Source organism: Bombina bombina, chromosome 9, assembly GCF_027579735.1.
Source record: "Bombina bombina isolate aBomBom1 chromosome 9, aBomBom1.pri, whole genome shotgun sequence".
Taxonomy (NCBI): Eukaryota; Metazoa; Chordata; class Amphibia; order Anura; family Bombinatoridae; genus Bombina; species Bombina bombina.
In genome coordinates this window covers 219,012,861-219,036,591 of record NC_069507.1, presented here as the reverse complement: position 1 = coordinate 219,036,591, position 23,731 = coordinate 219,012,861, and the positions used below count along the sequence as shown (strand labels likewise).

The 23,731-nt window shown below is 39.2% G+C and overlaps 1 protein-coding gene across 4 annotated transcripts in view; it reads right to left on the bottom strand.

Annotated features, from left to right (window-relative positions):
• The window catches only part of ATE1 (arginyltransferase 1), a 242,350-nt gene that overhangs the window by 76,320 nt on the left and 142,299 nt on the right, over positions 1 to 23,731 (bottom strand). For all 4 annotated transcript variants that reach the window (XM_053692644.1, XM_053692642.1, XM_053692643.1 and 1 more), the window contains one exon: positions 13,305 to 13,337. In XM_053692644.1, coding sequence (XP_053548619.1) covers positions 13,305 to 13,337 — 33 coding nt within the window. The remainder of the gene's footprint in view (positions 1 to 13,304; positions 13,338 to 23,731) is intronic.

Genomic DNA, 23,731 nt, shown 5'->3' with positions numbered 1-23,731 from the left:
AATTCTTTTATAGATAAAGACTGACCTTTATTATTTAAAGTGAAATCAATACATTTAGTACACATATTTCTATGGGGCTCCACACTGGCCTTTAAACATAGTGAACAAACAGATTCATCTGTGTCAGACATGTTTAAACAGACTAGCAATAAAACTAGGAGACTTGGAAAACACTGTAAATAATTTTACAAGCAATAAAGAAAAACGCTACTGTGCCTTTAAGAAGCACCAAAAGCTGTCACAGTTGAAATAACAATGAACCAAATCAGTTATAGCAACAAAATTTTCACAGTAAATGTATTAAGTTAGCAGAGCATTGCACCCACTTGCAAATGGATGATTAACCCCTTAACACCCAAAACGTTTTTTTATAAGTAGTAAAGAAAAAAACGTTTTTTAATACAGTCCAAAAACCACTGTCACAGGTCTGCTGTGACTGATTACCTCCCTCAAAATGACTTTTGAAGTCCCTTAAGCTCTCTGGAGACGACCTGGGTCATGCAGGAAGAAACAGGAAGACTGAGCCTGAATTTTTACTGCGTCAAAAAAGCGCTAAAATAGGCCCCTCCTACTCAATATTACAACATTGGGAGTTTCAGTTAACTGTTTCTATGCAGAAAAAACGGTCAGCCATGTGGAAAAAATTTATGCCCCAATAAGTTTTATCACCAATGTACCTCACAAAATGATTAAACATGCCAGCAAAATCGTTTTAAACATCCTTTTTTTAAGGAGTATGTATCTCTATTGATAAGCCTGATACCAGTCTTCCTACTGCATTTAAGGCTTATAACATCACTTCAGTATTAATAGCATTTTCTCAGTCAAATTCCATTCCTTAGAAAATTACTTTACTGTACATATTTAAATCAGCCTGCTAACAGTCGCTTTCACTGTATTAAAAGGCTTTACTTACATTACATCCGTATCAGCAGTATTTTCTTAGTCAATTCCATTCCTTAGAAAAATAATTTACTGCACATACCTTGTTTGCAGGATTCCCCGCACGCTATTCCCTTTCTGAAAGTTACCCCACTCCTCAGAATGTGCGAGAACAGCCAGTGGATCTTAGTTACTTCTGCTAAGATCATAGAAAACGCAGGCAGATTCTTCTTCCAAATACTGCCTGAGAACAAATAGCACACTCCGGTGCCATTTAAAATAACAAACTTTTGATTGAAGAAATAAACTAAGTATAAAAACACCCCAGACCTCTCGCAACCTCCTATCTAGTTGAGTTGCAAGAGAATGACTGGGTATGACATGTGAGGGGAGGAGCTATATAGCAGCTCTGCTTGGGTGATCCTCTTGCAACTTCCTGTTGGGAAGGGGAATATATCCCATAAGTAATGGATGACCCGTGGACTGAATACACTTAACAAGAGAAATATCCCTCCTACTTCATAGCCAAGGAAATAAGTAAGAAAGAAAGACAGTAGGGAAAGAAAGAAAATGGGTTTGTGTACTTTCACTACCAAGAAAAGAAATTAATTTAGCAGGTAAGAATACATTTTGTTTTCTTTCTAATGGTAGTGAGAGTCCATGAGACTTTTACTCTTGAGAAACAATACCCAAGCTGTGGAGTCAACTAAAAACAATGGGTGGGGGAAAAAAAAAAAAAAGTAAGGCAGGCACCACCGCCTGAAGAACCTTTCTACCAAACGCAGCCTCCACTGAGGCAAACATCAAAATGATAAAACTTTGTAAAAGTATAAAGAGAAGACCAAGTTGCAGCCTTGCAAATTTGTTCAACAGAGGCCTCATTCTGGAAAGTGCTGGAAGTGGCAACTGAACAAGTGGAATGAGTAGTAATTCTGACAGGTGGATCTTGACCAGCTTCAAGCTCTGTGAATTATGCTCTTCAACCAAAAAAGATAAAGACACAACCGTGGCCTTTTGACCCTTATGTTTACCAGAAAAAACAAAATGTATGCTTACCTGATAAATTTATTTATTTCCGGATATGGCGAGTCCACGGCTTGAGTAATTACTGTTGGGAATATCACTCCAGGCCAGCAGGAGGAGGCAAAGAGCACCACAGTTAAACTGCTAAGTATCACTCCCTTACACACAACCCCCAGTCATTCGACCAAAGGGAAATGGAGAAAAAGGAGTAACACAAGGTGTAGAGGTGCCTGAGGTTATAGTCAAAAGAACAACTGTCTTAAAATAAAGGGTGGGGCCATGGACTCACCATATCCGGAAATAAATACATTTATCAGGTAAGCATACATTTAGTTTTTCTTTCCTAAGATATGGTGAGTCCACGGCTTGAGAAATTACTGCTGGGAACCAATACCCAAGCTAGAGGACACGGATGAATAGGGAGGCACAAGACAGGCAGTCCTAAACAGTCCTAAACAGAAGGCAACACCGCTTGAAGAACCTTTCTCCTAAAAGAAGCCTCAGCCAAGGCAAAAGTATCAAATTTGGAAAATTTGGAAAAAGTATGTAGAGAAGACCAATTTTTGAAAGCCCAAGAAGAGGAAACAGCTCTTGTGGAAAGAGCCGTAATTCTCTCAGGAGGCTGCTGTCCAGCAGTCTCATAAGCCAAACGATTTATACTTTGTAACCAAAAAGAAAGAGTAGTAGCAGTAGCTTTCTGACCTTTACGTTTCCCAGAGAAACAGACAAAGAGGGCAGAGGACTGGTAAAAATCCTTAGTTTCCTATAAGTAGAATTTAAGAGCACGTACAACATCCAAATTGTGTAACAAACGTTCTTTGGAAGGAGGAGGATTAGGACACAGAGAGGGAACAACAATTTCCTGATTGATATTTCTATTAGAAAGAACCTTAGGAAGGAAACCTAACTCAGTACTAAGAACCGCCTTATCGGCAAGAGGATATCACACTGCAGAGCTGAGAGTTCCGAGACTCTTCGAGCAGAAGCGATAGCAACAAGAAGCAAAACCTTCCAATATAACAACTTAATATCTATGGAATGCAACGGCTCAAACAGAGCCAGCTGTAAAACTTTAAGAACAAGGCTAAGGCTCCAAGGAGGAGCAACAGACTTAAAGACAGGCCTGATTTTGACCAAGGCCTGACAAAAAGATTGCACATCTGACACATCCACCGAACGTTAATGTAGTAAAACTGATAAAGCAGAAATCTGACCCTTCAGGCTAGTGACTGACAATCCCTTCTCCAGACCTTCTTGGAGAAAAAATAAATCCTAAGAATCCTAACCCTACTCCAAGAGTAGTCCTTGGATTCACACCAATAAATGTATTTATGCCATACCTTATGGTAAATCATTCTAGTAACAGGCTTGCGAGCCTGAATCATGGTCTCAATGACAGACTCAGAAAAAACACCCTTAGACAGAATTAAGCATTCAATCTCCAAGCAGTCAGCTTCAGAGAAATAAGATTTGGATGAAGGAAGGGACCCTGAATCAGGAGGTCCTTCCTCAGAGGTAGTCTCCAAGGTGGAAGAGATGACATCTCCACTAGATATGCAAACCAGATCCTGCAAGGCCACGCAGGGGCTATTAGAATCACCAACGCCCTCTCCTGTTTGATACGAGCAATGACTCGTGGAAGGAGAGCAAACGGAGGAAACAGGTATGCAACCTGAAAACCCAAGGAACAGCCAGAGCATCTATCACAACGGCCTGGGGATCTCTTGACCTTGAACTGTACCTTGGAAGCTTGGTGTTCTGACGGGACGCCATCAGATCTAACTTCGGCAACCCCCATTTGAGGACTAAGCTGGAAAACGCCTCCGGATGGAGTTCCCACTCCCCGGGATGAAAACTCTGTCTGCTCAGAAAATCCGCTTCCCAGTTGTCTACTCCTGGAATGTGGATGGCAGATAGACAGCAATTGTGGGTCTCTGCCCACTGAAGAATCCGAGTAACCTCCTTCATGGCTAAGGAACTGCGAGTCCCTCCCTGGTAATTGATGTAAGCCACAGAGGTTATGTTGTCTGACTTGAACCTGATAAACTGGACTGAGAACAACTGAGGCCAAGCCAATAGAGCATTGTAAATCACCCTCAACTCCAAGATGTTGATGGGAAGAGCAGACTCCTCCTGAGTCCAAAGGCCCTGAGCTTTTAACGAGTTCCAGACTGCTCCCCAGCCCAGCAGGCTGGCGTCCTTGGTCACGTTCACCCAGGAAGGTCTCCGAAAGCATGTGCACTGAGACAGATGTTCCTGAGAAATCCACCACGGGAGAGAGTCTCTTGATGACTGATCTAACTCTATTCTCTGAGATAGATCCGCATGATCACCATTCCATTGTCTGAGCATGCACAACTGGAGAGCTCTAAAATGGAATCAAGCAAAAGAAATTATGTCCATGGAAGCCACCATCAGATCGATTTTCTCAATACATTGAGCCACTGAAGGATGAGCAGTAGCCTGAAGAGAGAGGCAAGAGGAAATTTTTTTTTTCCTGACCTCTGTCAGAAAAATCTTCATCAATAGAGAATCTATTATGGTCCCTAAGAACACTTCTCTTGTAGCAGGGGAAAGGGAGATTTTTTTCCAGATTCACATTCTATCCGTGGGAACGAAGAAAAAACCCCCAATATCTCTGGGTGAGATTTTGCTTGTTGAAAAGATGGCGTCTGAACCAATATGTCGTCCAGGTAGGGTGCCATAGCAATTCCATGAGAACGTATCACTGCCAAAAGAGCCCCCAGAACCTTTGAGAGACCAAATGGAAGGGCTACGAACTGGAAATGTTTGTCCAGAAAGGCAAATTTCAGGAATCTGTGATGGTCCCTGTGAATAGGAACATGAAAAAAAGCATTCTTTAGGTCTATGGTTGTCATGAACTGACCCTTTTGTACTAAAGGAAGAATGGAGCGTATAGTCTCCATCTTAAAGGATGGAACTTTGAGAAACTTGTTTAGACACTTCAATTTCTCTTGCGAAACATCCAATAGGAATCAGTTCCGGATTGGAGAAGTATTACAAAAGACGGCGGAGACAGAGTGTGGGCAGCCTCTGACGAAGTAGGAAGACGTCCTACGAAACGCGTTAGGCCCCGCACACCGTCTTCACGCCACGCCGCATACAACAGCTGCAGGAGAGCCGGCTTTTTCAACCTGGTAGTCTGGTGCAGTATGGGCTTTTGGCGTTTCATTTAATGACTAATTTTATCATGAACTTTTTAATACTGTGAACTTTCTTCTAACAACTGTGGTAATCGCACATTTGATCGCTGAGGACTGTTCGTGTGCTGGAAATTTATCACGCTTGGATTGAGCATTTGATTGCTTTTTATTTCTGGGATTGCACATACCTCATATGTTTGAGGGTTGAGAGTGTGAGTGTTTAATCGTCATATGTTTTAATAAAATTCTTTGTGGTCTAACAGTCTGCATTTAGAGGTGTTTTGTGCCGCCCTTTCCTTCTCTTGTATTTGCATTAGTGATATCCAGCCTCCAGTGCTGTGTCTTTTGGGAAGCTGCAACACCTGTCTCATACACTCCTGTCTGATGTAAAGATTTCCTGAAGCTAACATATCCTTTTGTTGTGTCTGGAATAATCATTTGTGGTGTATGTTCATTCATCTGTACTGTGTAATTATTTTGCATTGTATGTATGAGGTTCATCTGAAGTTGTCTTATCATATTTTTTCATACATTTGCATTGTATGCATGAGGTTCCTTTGAAATTGCCTTATTTTATTTTTCCATTAACACCCTTTGCATTTACAGAGCGCTCTTTCTGTTTCACTATCTTAGTGTATGGTTGTTGTAGGTTTCCTTTTTGTTTGGACTTCTTGCACTGAGGCCCCCAGTCACTGTAGAAATAAGAGAGTCCAGACCTGGACCAAATAAATGTATACCTTTAAAAGCCAAATTCAGTAGTCTAGATTTGAAAACATATCTGCCGACCATGACTTAAAGAAACAGCCAAAGCTGTATTCTTAGCATAATTGAGAACAATCTGTAGGATTGCATCACATATGAATGAGTTTGCCGTTTTCAAAGCTTGAATTCGGTTTTGTATCCTTGGAGACTAGATCAGATAAGGAATCACACCAAAAGGCAGCTGCTCCAGCAACTGTGAGAATACTCACTGCATGTTAAAATAATCATTCCTGCAGCAAAGCCTTCCTGAAGTAACTCAAGTTGCCTTTCCATAGGATCTTTAAAGGATGTACTGTCTTCCAGAGGAATAGCTGTCCTCTCAGCTAAAGTAGAGATTGCACCATCAACTTTAGGTATGGTGCCCCATCGCTCCACACTAGTTTCAGCAACAGGAAAAGGCTTCTGAAACATTGCTGCAGGAGAAAACGTGACATCCTGGTTTATCCTAATCCTTGGTAATGATTTCAGCAATTAAAGAAGGAACCAGAAATGTGTCGGGTGAACGAGACCTGGGTCTGAATATGAGATCTAACTTATGTACAGGTTTTTCCTCTGCTGGTTTAGAATAATAAACTCCTAGATTTTTCAAGACCTCTTAACAGAAAAAGGAAATGTTCAATTTTGAATTGAAAAGTCATCTCCTCAGGTTCTTTATCTTATCAGAGGAAGAATCATCAGCAGACACCTCACTCTCTGATGCAGAGGATAACCCCTCCAAATCAGAGCCTGGGGACAGACTGACGGACCTTGTGCCAGGAGAAGTGGTACTCTTGGTTTCAGAAACACAATGCTTACATTTGCGCTTACACTTACTTGGAGGCGGTAAAGACTCCAGAGCATCAGAAACTGCCACTTTCAGAAAAGTTTTAAATCCTTTAGAAAAATTAGACGTTCCTGATTAACTTTTACAACTGATTACTAACAGACTGAAGGAACATCTTAGTTTATGGATATCTTCAGTCCACTATATAATCACTATAAAATCACATCTATAGGTATAGGCAAAAGGCCCAGGAGTGGCCATTAACTTATTTTTCTTATCACTGTCATTATTTTGTATACTAGCTACTTTTATACGTCATTTTTAAGATTATAACTTAAAACATCCCAAACATCCCTCCCACTTCATCATCACTCCAGTCATTCTGCAGAGGGGACAAGGAAAAGTAGGAGAAACAATATGGTATAAATGGTGCCAGAAGAATAAAATAAATATCGCCCATAGACAAGAAAAAACGTGCGGGGGCCATGGACTCTCCCTATCCCGAAGGAAAGGAATATATCTGGTAAGCATAAATTATGTTTTCCTTCCTAAGATAGGGAGAGTCCACAACTTAATTCTTTACTGTTGGGAAAACTATACCCAAGCTCCAGAGGACACAATGAATAACAGGAGGGAATAAAAAGGAAAAGGTGGACCTTATTCTGAGGGCACCACAGCCTGCAAAACTTTTCTCCCGAAAGCTGCTTCAGCCGAAGCATAAACATCAAACTTGTAAAATTTTGAAAAAAAGTATGTAAGGAGGACCAGGTAGCCACCTTACAAATATGATCCATAGAGGCCTCATTCTTAAAGGCCCAAGAGGAAGCCACTGCTCTAGTGGAATGAGCCGTTATCCTCTCAGGAGGATGATGTCCCGCTGTGTCGTAAGCTAAGCGGATGACACTCCTTAACCAAAAAGATAGGGAAGTCGAAGTAGCCTTTTGCCCCTTACGCTTCCCCGAAGAGACAACAAACAAAGAGTAAGATTGTCTAAACTCCTTAGTAGCCTGAAGATAGAACTTCAAGGCATGAACTACATCCAAATTGAGAAGTAAGCGTTCCTTTGTTGAAGGAGGATTAGGACACAAGGAAGGAACCACAATGTCCTGATTTATGTTGCGATCTGACACAACCTTAGGAAGAAAACCTAATTTAGTACGTAAAACTGCCTTATCTGCATGAAAAATCAGATAAGGGGGATCACATTGCAAAGCAGAGAAACTCTGTGCGCAGAGGCAATAGCCAATAAAAAGAGAACCTTCCAAGATAACAATTTAATGTCAATGGAATGCAAAGGCTCAAACGGAACCTGTTGCAAAACCCGAAGAACAAGATTTAGGCTCCAAGGAGGAGCCCCAGACCTAAACACAGGTCTGATCCTAATCAGAGCTTTAACAAAGGACTGCACATCTGGAAGCTCAGCCAGTCTCTTGTGCAATAAAACCGACAGGGTCGAAATCTGTCCCCTCAGGGAACTAGCAGAAAGGCCCTTCTCCAGCCCATCCTGGAGAAAAGATAAGATCCTGGCAACCTTAACTCTGTGCCAGGAAAATCACGCTCTTCACACGAGAATACGTAGGTCCTCCACACCTTGTGGTAGATACGCCGAGTAACTGGTTTACGAGCTTGAATAAGAGTATCAATGACACTCTCAGAGAAACCTCTCTTGGCTAAGACTAAGTGATCAATCTCCACGCAGTCAGCCTCAGAGAATCTAGATTTTGATGAACAAATGGACCTTGTATCAGGTGGTCTCTGCGACAAGGTAACTTCCACAGAGGAGATGAGGACATCCCCACTAGATCCGCGAACCACGTCCTTCGCGGCCACGATGGAGCAATCCTACCCACTCTTGCTTGATGAGGTCAACCACTCAAGGAAGAAGCGGTAATGGAGGAAAAAGATATAGGAGTTTGAACCTCCAGGGCACTGCTAGTGCATCTATTAGATCGGCTTGGGGATCCATTGACATCAACCCGTAACTGGGTAGCTTGGTATTGAGACAGGATGCCATGAGATCTATCTCCGGCATCCCCCACTTGCTGCATATCTCTGCAAACACCTCGGGATGGAGAAATCATTCCCCTGGATGGAAGGATTGCCTGCTGAGAAAATCCGCCTCCCAGTTGTCCACACCCGGAATGTGGATCGCTGACAGCGAACAGCTGTGGGCCTCCACCCACTCCAGGATCTGAGATACTTCCTTCATCACCAAGGAACTTCTTGTTCCCCCCTGATGGTTGATGTAAGCCACCAAGGTTATATTGTCTGATTGGAATCTGATAAACTGGGACGAACCCAGAAGTGGCCAAGCCTTTAAGGCCTTAAAGATAGCCCGTAGTTCCATAATATTGATCGGGAGGGAGGACTCCTGAGTCCACAACCCCTGTGCCTTCCTGGCACCCTAAACCACTCCCCATCTGGAGAGGCTTGCGTCCGTAGTCACAATCTCCCAGGATGGTCTTAAGAAGCATGTATCTCAGGACAGATGATCTGGATAGAGCCACCAAGAGAGTGGTTCTCTCGACCAGCTACCTAATACAATCTGTTGAGACAGATCTGAATGATCGCCGTTCCACTGCCTCAGCATGCACAGTTGTAAAGATCTGAGGCGGAACCTGGCAAAAGGAATGATGTCAATGCAGGACACCATGAGACCAATCTTCTCCATACACTGAGCCACAGAGGGACTCAAGGAGGTCCGGAGGGCAAGACATGTCGAAGTTAGCTTGCAACGTCTCTGGTCTGTTAGAAATATCCTCATGGATATTGAGTCTATTATAGTCCAGAGGAATTCCACCCTGGTACTTGGGATAAGAGAACTATTTTCCAAGTTTATCTTCCATTTATGTGATCGAAGAAGACTGAGAAGGAACTCCGAGAATTCTTCCGCAAGGCGAAAGGATGGGTCTTGCATCAGAATATCGTCCAAGTATGGGGCTACTGTAATACCCTGAGTTCTGGCTAGAAGAGCCCCCAGAACCTTCGTAAAGATTCTTGGAGCAGTAGCTAGGCCAGTCGAAAGGGCAATTAACTGGAAGTGCTGGTCCAGGAATGCAAACCTCAGGAACTGAAAGTGTTCCCTGTGGATTGTAACATGAAGGTAAGCGTCCTTCAGGTCTGTAGTGGTCATAAACTGGCCTTCCTGAATTAAAGGAAGGATGGACCTTATCGTCTCAATCGAAGGAAGGGACACTGAGAAATTTGTTTAAAAGGGACAGTTCACCCAAAAAATCCCAATGATCCTTTTAACCTGCTAGAGTGTATTAAATTGGTTACATGTAGCTCCTTTACTCCTAATTCACTTACACTGAACAAATTAATACTTGAGTATAGGCTATTGAATAGCCTAAGTATACACAGCCAGCAGAAGAGATTACACTCTCAGTGGGATGCAGGATAGTTAAGTAATAAAATGATTTTCCATTGTTCTCTCTATGTGTTAAGCTTTGGTGTTCCAGCCAAATAAAAGATAAGGAAGCAAGTCTGTTTACACAAACTTAGAACATAATGAGATCTGATATCACCTTTAAGTTCAACCCATTGTAATAGGCTGTGGTTTCAAAGCACAACATCAGCTACTTCATATACACAAATAAGCATGAAAATGGAATTTCTCAAATATTTTATACTCTGCAGTTGGCATAACAAGTCATTTAAAATACATTAATGGAAAAACAATTTTACAGTGTACTGTCCCTTTAAGCACTTTAGGTCCAGAATTGGATGGAAAGTTCCCTCCTTCTTTGGGACCACGAAAAGGTTTGAATAAAACCCCAAATCTCTTTCTTCGATAGGCACCGGGACAACAATTCCTAAGGAGGACAGAACCTGAACGCACTCTAGAAAGGCATCCCTCTTTTCTGGTCTGGTAGACAGATTTGAGAGAAGGAATCTGCGCCTTGGCGGATGAGATTTGAAGCCTATCTTATATCCCTGAGCTACCACCTCCAGGACCCACGGATCCTGTATGCCTTTGAACCAGGCGTCTGGAAAAAAAAAAAAAAGACAGTCTGCCCCCTACACGATCCAATTCCAGATCGGGGGCCACCCCTTCATGCCAATTTGTTTTCGGCTGGCTTCTTATTCTGCTTGGATTTATTCCAGGACTGAACAGGCTTCCAAGTTCTCTTGGGTTGTTTGGGCTTGGAGGAGGATTGTTGTCGTTGGGATTTGTCAGAACGAAAATTCGAAGATTGTCATCCCTTAGACTTGTTCTTTTTATCTTGTGGTAGGAAGGCACCCTTGCCTCCGGTAACGGTAGAAATAATGGAGTCCAGGCCTGGACCAAATAAAAACGTTCCCTTGAAGGGAAGAGAAAGGAGTCTGGACTTAGTCATATCCGCAGACAAAGATTTCAACCAAAGCGTCCAGTGGGCTAGGGCCACAAAGCCAGAGGCCTTTGCATTTAGGCAAATAATTTGCATGTTCGCATCACAGATAAAAGAATTAGCTATTCTCAGAGCTTTAATTCTTTCTTGAATATCCTTGAGGGGAGACTCCACTTTAATGAGTTCTGACAAAGTCTAACATTAGGTAGTCGCTCCGGCAGCCGCCGGTTGAAACAAAAATCCCATATGTTGAAACATCTTTCTTAGAAAGGTTTCCATTTTCTTATCCATCGGCTCTCTGAACGAAGAATGTTTAGCAAGCGTAGAGATAGCACCATCCACCTTAGGAATGGAGCCTCACAAATCCAGTTGAGAGTCCGGGACTGGGAACAACTTTTTAAAAGTAGACGAAGGGTAAAAGGAAGGACCAATTCTTTCCCATTCATCTTAATAATGTTAGCCATCTTAACCGGCACAGGAAAAGTCAAAGGAACTTTCCTGTCTTCGAAAACTCTGTCTGATTTAGGTATCATAGGTTCTTCAGGCAGCGCGGCCTCTGGAACCTCTAACGTAGACAGTTTATCCTTTAATAAAAAACGCAAGTGCTCAATTTTAAATCTAAAGGACGGTTCCTCCGCAGCAGGAGGCTTAGATGCTAAGGACTCCGACCCAGAAAGTTAACCCTCTGAAGCTACAGAGGTTAACTCATCATCGGATAACTGGGACATAATAGCTAAATCCGAAAAATATTTAGATGACTCTGGGTCAGGAGAGCTATGTTTAACCTTTCTCATGCGTTTGTTAGAGCGAGGTAATGCACTGAGGGCCGCAGACATCGCCATTTGTAACTGCCTAGCAAAGTCCACAGGAAGAAGGCCCCCTCCAGATGGAGGATTGGATGTGCTACGAGGAACTGCATGTGGAGTGGATAATGTAGCAAGAGTAGTAATCTCACGGGACGCCGAATCTTGAGAGGTAGACGGCTCAGAGGGACCAAGAGCCTTAGCAGACTTGTCTCCCTTCTTAACCTTTATAACGGTGTTAAGGCATGTGGAACATAATTGAGTGGGCGGGAAAACCATGGCCTCCTCACAATATAAACAGGAATGATTTAGTACTAAAGGAGTACATTCTAACATATCAGAGTCCTCCATAGCTTAGGTTATACCCACAGAAGGACACAAATAAAAACGTTTTTTATTATAGAAAACTGCACCTTTATACTGCCAATGGCTGGGGCACTCACCCCCTCCTAGACCCAGACAGTTAACAGAGGAAACGCTCTCCTCAGGTTCAAGTCTCAGCCAGAATGGAGGAAATGAACATAGACAACACCCGGTCACATGGAGTGCAAGACAGTACTTCCCTTGTTATTACAAGTACAGCAAGTAATAGGAGCTGTGCAACACTTTCAAAAACAAAAGTGAAACCTGTTTGTTGCAGCCAAAAGCACACAGTCTATCAGCCCAGGAAAAAAAATCACACAAAGCAGCATGTAAATAATTAATACACTGATTAATTAACCCCAACTGTTCAAAAATATTTACAAAAAATGTGAGGGGTGTACTCACTTTTGTGAGATACTGTATGTACACACATATAGACAATAGAGCCCTTTGCCATTAAGTAGATGAAAACATGAAAAACATTTATGCAATATTCATATTTAATAAAGATTTTAAATTATGTATTTACTGTAAATATTTTAAATTTGCTAATGCGAATATGCTATGTTGTTTGCACAATGAATGTTAGGTTTTTTTTTTTTTAAACTTTGCACTCGAAAAATTAAGTTTTTCACGCTATTCATGTTACTACTACCGCAAAATACTTTTTTTTAAACTTGTAATAGACTAGCACAAAAAAGCTATACTCTAGCGGAGTTTTCACGATCTCCATCACTTGTAATCTAGCCCTTAGTGTTTAACATTCCTTTAACCATTTGTTGGACAATAAAAAGCAATGTCAAGAGCAAGGTTATCAATACAAAATATCTATAAATTAGATAGCTGGCACATAAAATGAAGAACCTGCAGGTTATGTATATTGTATTATAAAGAATTAAAGTAATTTTAAGTGTAGTTTTTTAAAACTTTATTTAAAAATGACAAATTGCTGGATGTTGACATGACAACATTGTTTTTAACTTTTGCAATTGAATCTAACATAGAAAAAGTGGTCTGCAGCATTTTTTTTTCTAAGTTAGAGAAATTATTTACACTTATTTTATTATTTCACCACAAACCCAAACTGCTCCTTTAAAAAGAAAGGACCCTCACATCTCGCAGACATAAACAGGAAATTGACACAGTGAAAGGGGAGACAACCACATCATAAGTTTTCACAGCTTCCCATAGCGCACACCTTGTAGAATCTTACCTCCAGTGGAGAATCGCACAGAAATCTTGTGAACTGGAAAATGCAAACATGGCCCAGGAAAGAAATGGAGAGGAGAGAGAAGCACTCGTTAGGAAACACAAATATTAACAGACATTAAAAAACCCGCATAACCTTTCCCTCCCTGAAAAAAGCCGGGTTTCCTTAGAAAAATGTGCCAACCCACCTAATTTGTGCTTAAAACTGGCTTTTCAGTTTTTAGTAACACTCTTCTACAGGTTTGTCATAATGGATGGCAAATTCCCCATCTACTGCAGGTTTGTCATAACTACAAATTAACCATTTACTGGGCTAGACAAACACAGAAGCCAGGGAACCACTGGCTCCTAGAATTTTACCCCTGGCTCCTAACTTTTTGGGTTATTCTCCATATTTCTATATACAACTACCACGGTCTGGGCTCCTAAAAATATGTCTGGCTTCTAAATATTCTTAATGGCTCCTATTTTTTAAACAGATTTGTAAGTTCCTGGTTTCACAATGTTGTGTAGAATGATCTGCAATATGTTTCATTATGAATTAGATTGTAATCTCTCTGGGCATCATGGCCCTGTAATTCTTCTGCACATTCTGCCTATCCCAGGTCTCATTTTTATTTTTCATGTCCTCCGTTTAGTACTCCAGAATCAGTTGGCGTATTACAAATAAATATTAATTATGGGTAAATATTCCTTATTAGGCATTTGTTTACTAAATAAATCCAAAATAGGACTATAGTCAGCGGCATTCAGCTATTTTCTGCAACATACAAATATCTGTGCAAAATCTTGCGTATTGCACTTTTATACTAATAAATCTGGCATTAAATATTGCTGAATGCTGCTGCCTGCGGCAATATTTTAGTAAACAAATACAGAATATTTGCCCATGCCGAATAAATATAACAAAAAAGATAAACACTGCAGGACATAATGTACTAAAAATGGCTTCCTATGTCTATGTCATTAGCTACATTATGCTATGATTTTTTATTCTTTCCTTACTTAGTCCAAATAGCTTCCAGTGCCAGTTAACCATAAAGTCAATGCCTTTATGGACCAGTTTACAGATATATGTAAAGTACTTTGTAGGCTTTGACTAGAAATATCTAAATTCAATTTGAGCTGCAGCTGATGTAAAGTTTTGGTTTCAACTAAATCACCTGGGATGTGGTGGCTCTTCAACCATATTACAGGCAGAAATAGTTAATAATGCAGATCAATGCTGCCATATTCAGAAATTGGAAACTAATTTGTATATATGCCATTTTAAAATTAAAGATATACTGTACAATACAATTTGTTTTCCTTTAATGTAATCCTAATGATCTGTTATACCAGCTGCAAAACCAGCTACTTCAATTACAAGAATAAACTTAAAAGATGAATTTCCAATATACTGAATACTACGCATCTGGTGTAATAAGTCTTTGGGAAGATATTAAGGGGGAATATAATTTTACAGTTCAGTGACCCTTTAAGTTAATGAAAAACAGGAAAAATAAATACTAATATTTAATGGTGAATTAAATTTTGAGTTTAATGTCACTTTAATGTTTGTGTTGCCTGCCTGTAACACCCACTTTAGGACACTAGACTAAGGAAAATGCAGTTGAGAAAAGTTACAATTATTAAGGAAAAACAACCCATTAATTAAGGTACTTTACAATCTAGACAGTTAAAGAAACCATTGTTTGTACATCATTAGAAGCTAGTATAATCAGGAAATGTACAGTATTTTATCTGCTATGTAGAATTCCTCCGAATAACCTTTTGCCCATGTGAAGCTTTAGCTAATTAGCAATTAGTGCTGTAACTTTTCACACAAGCATAGATTTCTTCCGTTGCTCCCTGATTAGCAGTAACAATGTAGCTCAAATCACATTTTTCCCCAAAGCGGCAAGTAAAATATAAACATTGTGTTCTGATAATGTTAGGATATTGCCTTTATATGGTATGTGTCACATCTCTCTGCTTTGTGTCTGTTAATTGCTGGACAGTTTATATGTAAATCTTCCCAATAAAAGCACTCTGGATACCTTACATTCATAATATACTGTGAGTTAACTACATATGGAAGCCTACTGAAGTATACCGTAATGCAGAGGGTTAAAGAAACGCTGTTAGAAAGTATTCACATTAGGAAAGGAGCATAACATAAAAATAATAAGTAAAACAGAAGATTTTTATAGCTCTGAGCATGTGGTTCTTGAAAGGGACACTAGAGTAAATAGGACATTTTATATTTTATTTTGTTACACCATTTTCTTTACTGTTTAACCCCTGCAGAAAGGGTTAAATACAGTCAATTTTGTGCTACTGGGTTCCTTTATATAAGTATACAGCTGATGAGCCAATCAGTTGGAGGTATACATGTGTATGTTCCAACAACAGGCCATGTCCTCATCTGGAGCAAATTGGGGGAGGAGTGGTTCCAGGAACGCAACTTTGACTATGTAACCTTTTAAATGTATTGAATACACAGTAAAATAAAGTCATTTGTTTCAAAATGGGAGACTAGCAAAATAGATTCTTTTTTTTTTTACACTAGACTGCTCTTTTAAATCCTTTGTGGTCTCTTTTCTCAAGAACATATCCCGTTTTTATATAGCGCCAGCCATTGTAAGTCATACACAGAAGACAACTTTATGAAAACCATGAAAGCTTACTTGGTGCTGACTTCCAAACTCAATGCCACCATTTTTGATGCTCTTGCTGAAAGCTGCATTTCATGCTGCAAAACTATTATTTATTTCATAACCATGTGCACATAATTTCAGTATGAGCACAGGAAGCCGGCAAAATAAATAAACTATGCGTAAAACATAAGCCATAGGCAATTATGAGATGCACAAAAGGACACTAACTTTGAATTTAAAGTGAATTGGAACCTCATCTCCCTATTGATAAAATTACCCAGCTCAGTTATCGGCAGAAAATGTTGGTACTTTGCCGAAATTTAAAGTGATGGTAGACTCTCCCCTTTTTAAAATCAGATCTGAAATGTTAGTGATATTTTGGATGAGTTTCATTCATCAGTTGTAATGAAGTTGCGCTATAACTTACTTTTTAATATAGATAAAAATTCAAATACCCCGTGCTCCACGGCCAACTTCAAAAGTCAAGTTTTTTGTGAGCTACTGATTTGCTACAACAAAAGTGCCATAAGGGAAGAGCACTGATTGGAGAACAATTCAAACCGTTAGCTCACAGAAACATTTGTTTTTTAAGTGTGCGGCGGAGCACGGGGTATTTGAATTTTATATCTATATTAAAAAGGAAGTTATAGCGCAACCTCATTACAACTGATGAATGAAACAATCTAAAATATCACTAACGTTCTGGATCTGATTTTAAAAAGGCAAGTGTTTACCCACCATTTTAAATAAAACAGCAATGTTTGCATGGTTGGCTTGCATTTAAATATTTTCTAATAAGTAATAAGACTAGGGGTTTGTGAAAGCTTCAGGCACCACACAGTGCAATGTGAGCTTGGCAGCCCAATAGAGTACAAAGACCATGCAAAGTTCTCTTGAGTATTTAGTAAAAGCACGCAGATGATTTGGTACAAATGTTTGCTGTAACTTCTAGGACATTGTTTTTCCAAAGCCATAGAGAAATGAATTAGCGCTGCACAGTGAAAGATAAAAAACGTATTACAAAACCATTTCTGCACGATAATATTGATTTATCACATAGTAAAAAATAATAATCCTGCAGGAACTGAATAAAGTCGGAGACATTTTGTCTTATGCCTTTCTTAAAGGGATGTGAAACCCTATGTTTTTTTTCCTTTCATGATTCAGATAGAGTATGCAATTTTAAATTTTTCTACATTAAGCCACTGATCAGCAAGCACTACCCAGGTGTTGAATCAATAATGGTCCAGCTCCTAAGCTTACATTCCTGCTTTTTCAAATAAAGATACCAAGAGAACGAAAAAAAAATGATTATAGGAGTAAATTAGAAAGTTGTTTAAAAGGACACAAGTCAAAATTATACTTTCATTATCCCGATCATTTTAAACAACTTTCCAATTTACTTCCATTAACAAAATGTGCACAGTCTTTTTATATTTAAACTTTTTGAGTCACAAGCTCCTACTTTGCATGTGCAAGAATTCACAGAATATACGTATATGCATTTGTGATTGGCTGATGGCTGTCACATGGTACAGGGGGAGTGGAAATAGACATGACTTTTAAACTTGTCAGAAAAAAAAAAAAGAGAATGACTGGGGGGGGTGGGGGGAGCTAAGGGAGGAGCTATATAGACAGCTCTGATGTGGGTGCTCTCTTTGCCACTTCCTGTTAGGAAGGAGAATATCCCACAAGTATGGATGAATCCGTGGACTCGATACATCTTACAAGAGAAAAAAAAATCTACTACTCATTGGAAGTTCAGACTATATGCTATTGCATTGTCTTGTTATATTGCATTTATTGATAATGCAAATCTACTGTTTACTGGTCTTTTAAAATCGCCAGGGCCGTCTTTAATATTGACTGGACCCTGGGCAAAAAATGTCTTGCCCCCCCCCCCCACCCCATGCAATTTCGCTCTCCACCCCAACATCCCAAAAAACAACTAAATCAATTTTTTTTTTTTTAATTATTAGCCGAGCGGTGGATCATCCACTGCTGGGCTAATCATTTTAAAAAAAATGAAATAAATTGCAATATGTGAAACTGGACCTAAGCAGTACTAATAAGTAAATAAATATATAAATTCCTCCACTGTGGATTCATTTAATATTATTTTGAATGTGATTCTGGTGTGAGGTTAGCTGGTTAAAGAGATTTAGGGCAGCCAACAGGAGCAAAGCAAGGTAAAGACTGAGGAGGAAGCATGGAGGTGCAGACAAATATACGTTTACTGACTAGAACAGCAGAACTACTATGGGAAGCTGTAAAATCTGAGACAGAGAGAAAATAAAAACTATAAAAATAAACCTTACATTAATGTGTGAAGTATCAGCATGACACTATACATCAACCACAGCAGCACATGTCACTTCTTTGCTAGGAACAAGTTCCCTCTCACCCTGCACTAGACAATGCTGCATGGGGAGGGGCGTGTGTGCACTCACTTATTCTTCCCACTGACACCTTTCTACAAAGCACTGTTCCCCTAACAAACTTCAGTTAGTTGATCTTAGAGCCACAGCAGAAAGAGCAGGGCTAAGGGGACCAGCAGACTGGATGCTGTCTGTCTAAGACTGCATGGATACAGTGTGAGATGAGTCACACAGCCTCAAGACTGAAGAGAGCAGTGTATGCAGCTGCACAGATGCTCAAATCCTCACGTGCCTGCCGCTCCAGCTTTCTGCTGCATGCGCCTACAGTCAGCCCTACCCAGAAACAATCCCCACAACCAGAGCAGTTACCTGGTAACAGTGGTAACCCCAGTAGGACCTTTTCTGATACAGTGGGAATGGCTGGATGCCGAGTTAGGGCTTTGCATTCAGTGCTGCACAGTGCACATCTAAAACAGCACATGGCAATAGCTTGGCATGTCACATGACACCGGCACGGTCTGGCACAGTTTAAAAAAAAAAAAGTATAAGCAGAGTACTCTTGACTGTGACAGAATTATGACTGAATGTGTGTGTTCCCCATATCACATCAGCAGTCGGGTATGAACCATTAAAAAAAAAATTATAAAAAAAAATATATTTTTTAGGACTCTTGGGCCCCTCAACAGAGACTGGGCCCTGGGCAGCTGCCCCTTTTGCCCTGTGTTAAAGACAGCCCTGAAAATCGCATGCTCTATCTGAATCATGAAAGAAAAAATTTGGGGTTTTATGTCCCTTCAAGAAACTAATGTGAGGCTATATAGCCTCAGAATAGTTTGTTCTGGGTGGATAGGGAACCCAAGTGTATACTATCCTGTCACATATATGAAATAAACGTCCAGTAACAGCCACAAATATCACACACACAACTCAGCTTCTTTAAAGTTGTGTTAGAACTCTGATTGTTATACTAGAGGAATTGATTTAATACATTTTTTATAAGTTGTAGGAAACACTGCTCTGTATGTGCTTTAAACCATTTGACCTGTACATGAACTTTAGAATTTAGCTGGCAGTAATCCAGTGATGTATACGGTTGTCATTATATGTACCAAAACACTCCGGACCGTGATAAATTAGCTGCTCCACAATTTCTGTTATGAGCACCCTGCCCCCTTTCTTCAGTTTGGCATTGCCCTAATACAGCTTGTTCAGTTGGTACATATTTACCGTTCCAGGAATAAATGTCTCATTCCACAGCTGCACGATCAGGGCCCAAGCAGAAGGCCTTAGTCAGTTTAGGAGAATAGTCAATGCTGCCAACGTCATGTACCCACATTTTTCCAGTCACCACTGCAGATGGTATGTCACACTCATATACTGAGAGTTTACCAGTATATTACCACATTTAATAGGAACTTTTGTAGAGTACCTGTAAATCATTCAGCACATTGTAAGATGTCATTAGACATGGATCCCTGGAATGCTTTGGCTGAACTATACACACTGGATAAAGTTCCTATATGGATTACTGTCAACAGTGAGGCTTTCAGGCAAAAAAACAAACAAACCATACATTAAATAAAAATCTATAAATAAATTGTATTATCTTTCTGAGGGAACTATGAATACACAAGTATTACAAATTATATACAACTATGTATAAGCTGTATTATAACATAACATATTGTTGTTTAAACTTGATTCCAATCCAGTCTCCAAACTGTCCTATTTTAAAGATGCAAATATTAAAAAATCCAAACTTTTTTTTCCGGTCTCAAGCTGTTTGGATAAAGGGTTTTCTACCTGCATATATCGGGTGGAAAATATTGCTATAGTTTATATCGATATAGTCCACTCAATGTTAAAGGGACACTCAATCAAAATTAAACTTTAATGATTCAGTTAGAGCATGCCATTTTAAACAACTTTCCAATTTACTTCCATTAACTAAATGTGCACAGTCTTTTTATATTTAAACTTTTTGAGTCACCAGCTCCTACTGAGCATGTGCAAGAATAAGTGTGTATGCATTTGTGAATGGCTGTTACATGGTACGTGTATGCATTTGTGATTGGCTGATGGCTGTCACATGATACAGGGGGAGTGGAAAAAGACAACTTTTAAAATTGTCAGAAAAAAAAATCTACTACTCATTCATTTGAAATTCAGACTTAGTGCTATTGCATTGTCTTGTTATCTTGCATTTGTTGATTATGCAAATCTACTGTGGTCCTTTAAAGATAAAAAGGAGTTAAAAGGGACATTAAACTTTGAGCTTGTAAAATAAAATGCTTCATTATGTATAGTACAACAACATTGCAATATACTTTCATTATTTATTTTGTCCCCTTTAATGTAATTTAAAGGGACAGTCTACAATAGAATTGTTATTGTTTTAAAAGATAGGCAATCCCTTTATTACCCATTCCCCAGTTTTGCATAACCAACACACTTATATTAATATACCTTTTACCTCTGTGATTACCTTGTATCTAACAACCTTCTTCCAGCCCCCTGATCACATGACTGTGACTGTTTATTATCTATTGTCTTAAATTTATCATTGTTTTGTGCTAAATCTTAAATAACCCCCTGTGCCTGAACACAGTGTTATCTATATGGCCCACGTGTACTTTCTGTCTCTTTGTGTTGAAAAGAGATTTAAAAAGCATATGATAAGAGGCAGCCCTCAAAGGCTTATAAATTAGCATATGAGCCTATCTAGATTTAGTTTAAACTAAGAATACCAAGAGATAAAAGCTAATTTGATGATAAAGGTAAATTGAAAAGTTGATTAAAATTACAAGTCCTATCTGAATAATGAAAGTTTAATTTTGACTAGACTATCCCTTTAACTGAGAAAAGTAAGAGATTTGCAATTGTGAGGATTAGAAGTGCACGTGTAGACTTCACAAGTCTAGTTCTGCTACAACCAGCCTCAGCCGAGGTATCAGAGAAGTTTCAAACAAGTCAGTGTTTATAAACAAAATGACAGTAGCTAGCTGTGTCTACTCCATTAACAAGTTCTGATTGGCTCCTCCAAATAAGGCAATTGGTGGGTGATGACAAAGACAATTGCAGCAAACAAGGTGTTAATTCATTAATCTTTTTTTATACTTACCTAAAATGTTATTTTATTGCATTCAGTAGAAAAATCTTAACATTATAAGGTACTGTCCCTTTAACGGGAAATTATACATTATATTTTTCTTTGCGTAAATGTTTTGTAGATGATCCATTTATATAGCCCATCTGGGTGTGTTTTTATAAAAATTTATAGCTTTGCTTATTTTTTGCTGATGATTTTCAGACTCCTAACCAAGCTCCAAAGTTTTAGATGTATACAGACTTCAGACTGCTTCTGTTTGTATAATGGGTCTTTTCATTTGCAGGGAAGGGGGGGGGTGCTATCAGCCTCTTTCAGTGGGTGTCCCAGGCTTATCTCATCAACAGTGTTAAATTGGGAGCTTCTAAGTAAGTTTTTAAAAGGTTTTACACTGGATTTTTATGTCAGTATCTGTGCATATTATTCTTTATAGTAGTGTCTAATACATGCAGTTACATGGAAATTGGTGTATAATGTTGGGTTGGGAACATAAACTAGCATATAACAATCTAGGAAAAATAATATAGCAAATAAGATTTTCTAGATCAATTTTACTAGATTTTTACTGTGAATATAATATATTAGACGCAAGATCAATTAAAAAATGCTTATGGCAATATTTTTCTTTTCAATTTGTGGACTAAGGCCTAGTTTTAATTGAGGTGGTCAAGTTTGGAAACTGTTGGCAGAAACATTTATATCCATTAAAGTCTATGGAGAATTTTTATGTTACCACCAGTTTCCAAACGTTAGCACCTCAATGGAAACTAGGCCTAATACGGCTGCACCTATCTACATGTTAAAAGAGAAGTATGAGAGGACTGAAATGACAGGCTTTGGTCTAATAAAAACTGCAGCCTTGTACAGCAAAAGCACATGGAAATATGTAGAACATAAACATATGACCAAGGAAGGCTTCTGTTGTGTGTCAAAATTTCTGTGAACATCCAATAAAGTTTATTTTTTTTCAATTTATTTTATGCTCTGCTGCAATCTGTTGGTCATGTAAGAGTCTTGCAATTACAGCAGCTAATATTTTTAAAACCGTGTACACAAGCAAGTGTGAGTTTTGGATAGCTTTCCAGTGTGGGTAAAATCTAATTAAAACGAAATAAAATGAAGAGAATGTTGATTGGAGATTATTGCAATTTTCTGTTATTGTATTAGGTGGCTGCACAGCGCGCATCCATTAATAAAGGGAAGGTCTGGAATCGAGTGCTAAAACAATTGCATTTCCCTTGTAGGGACAATTGGCCGTTATTTGAGTAGCTCTCTGTAATCAGCTGTGAAATCTGGTGATTATATTTGGGAAATAACATGCAACAGGATACTCTTGTTAACCCCTGTATGAGCATAAATGGACTGCCCCATTTATTACCGCTTGTCTGCTAATCCCTCTCCCGGCAAGATAATCTCCACAGTATTACACGCACAAACAGAGCCATTTAATAGGGCCCCCGATGCAGCGCACAAACTGAATACAACCAGGTCAATGTTACATTTACAGATTACTTATGTTAAAGGGACAGTCAAGCCAAAATTAAACATTCATGATTCAGATACAGCACATTTTAAACAACTTTCCAATTCACTTTCATTATCTAAAATGTACATACTTTTAAAAATGCAGATTTTGAGGAATCAGATCCTACAGAGCATGTGCAAAATTTACAGAATATACGTATAAGCATTTTGTGATTGGCTGATAGCTGTCACATGACGCACTATGATGGGAAATGCAACTGACATTTGTCAGAAAACAATCTACTCTTTTGAAATTAAAACAAAATGCTTTTGTATTGTCTCTTTATTATGCATTTATTGATTATGGTATTCTATCATGTTTAGTGGTCCTTTAATGCAGTGATTTTTAACCTTTTTTTTGCCGTGGCACACTTTTTTACATTAAAAAATCCTGTGGCACACCACCATCCCAAAATTTAAAAAAAATCACACATTGTAGCCTAATACAGCATATATATATATATATATATATATACACATACACACAAACACACACATACTGTATGTATTGTGCTGTTATGCCATGCCTCCTACAAACTACCCCTGCACTGGGAGTAAAAAACAAGCAAAGTTTAAAAAATATGTCACACTGTTGTCAGTCTGCCGTGGCACACCTGAGGATCTCTCACGGCACACTAGTGTGCCACGGCACACTGGTTTAAAAACACTGCTTTAATGTATTAGATGTACCTCAGACACCAACCAGTGATTAAAGGGACAGTAAACACTTTGTAATTGCAAACTTTTTGAAGCTTTGGTAGAGTATGAATATTACTAGAACAGA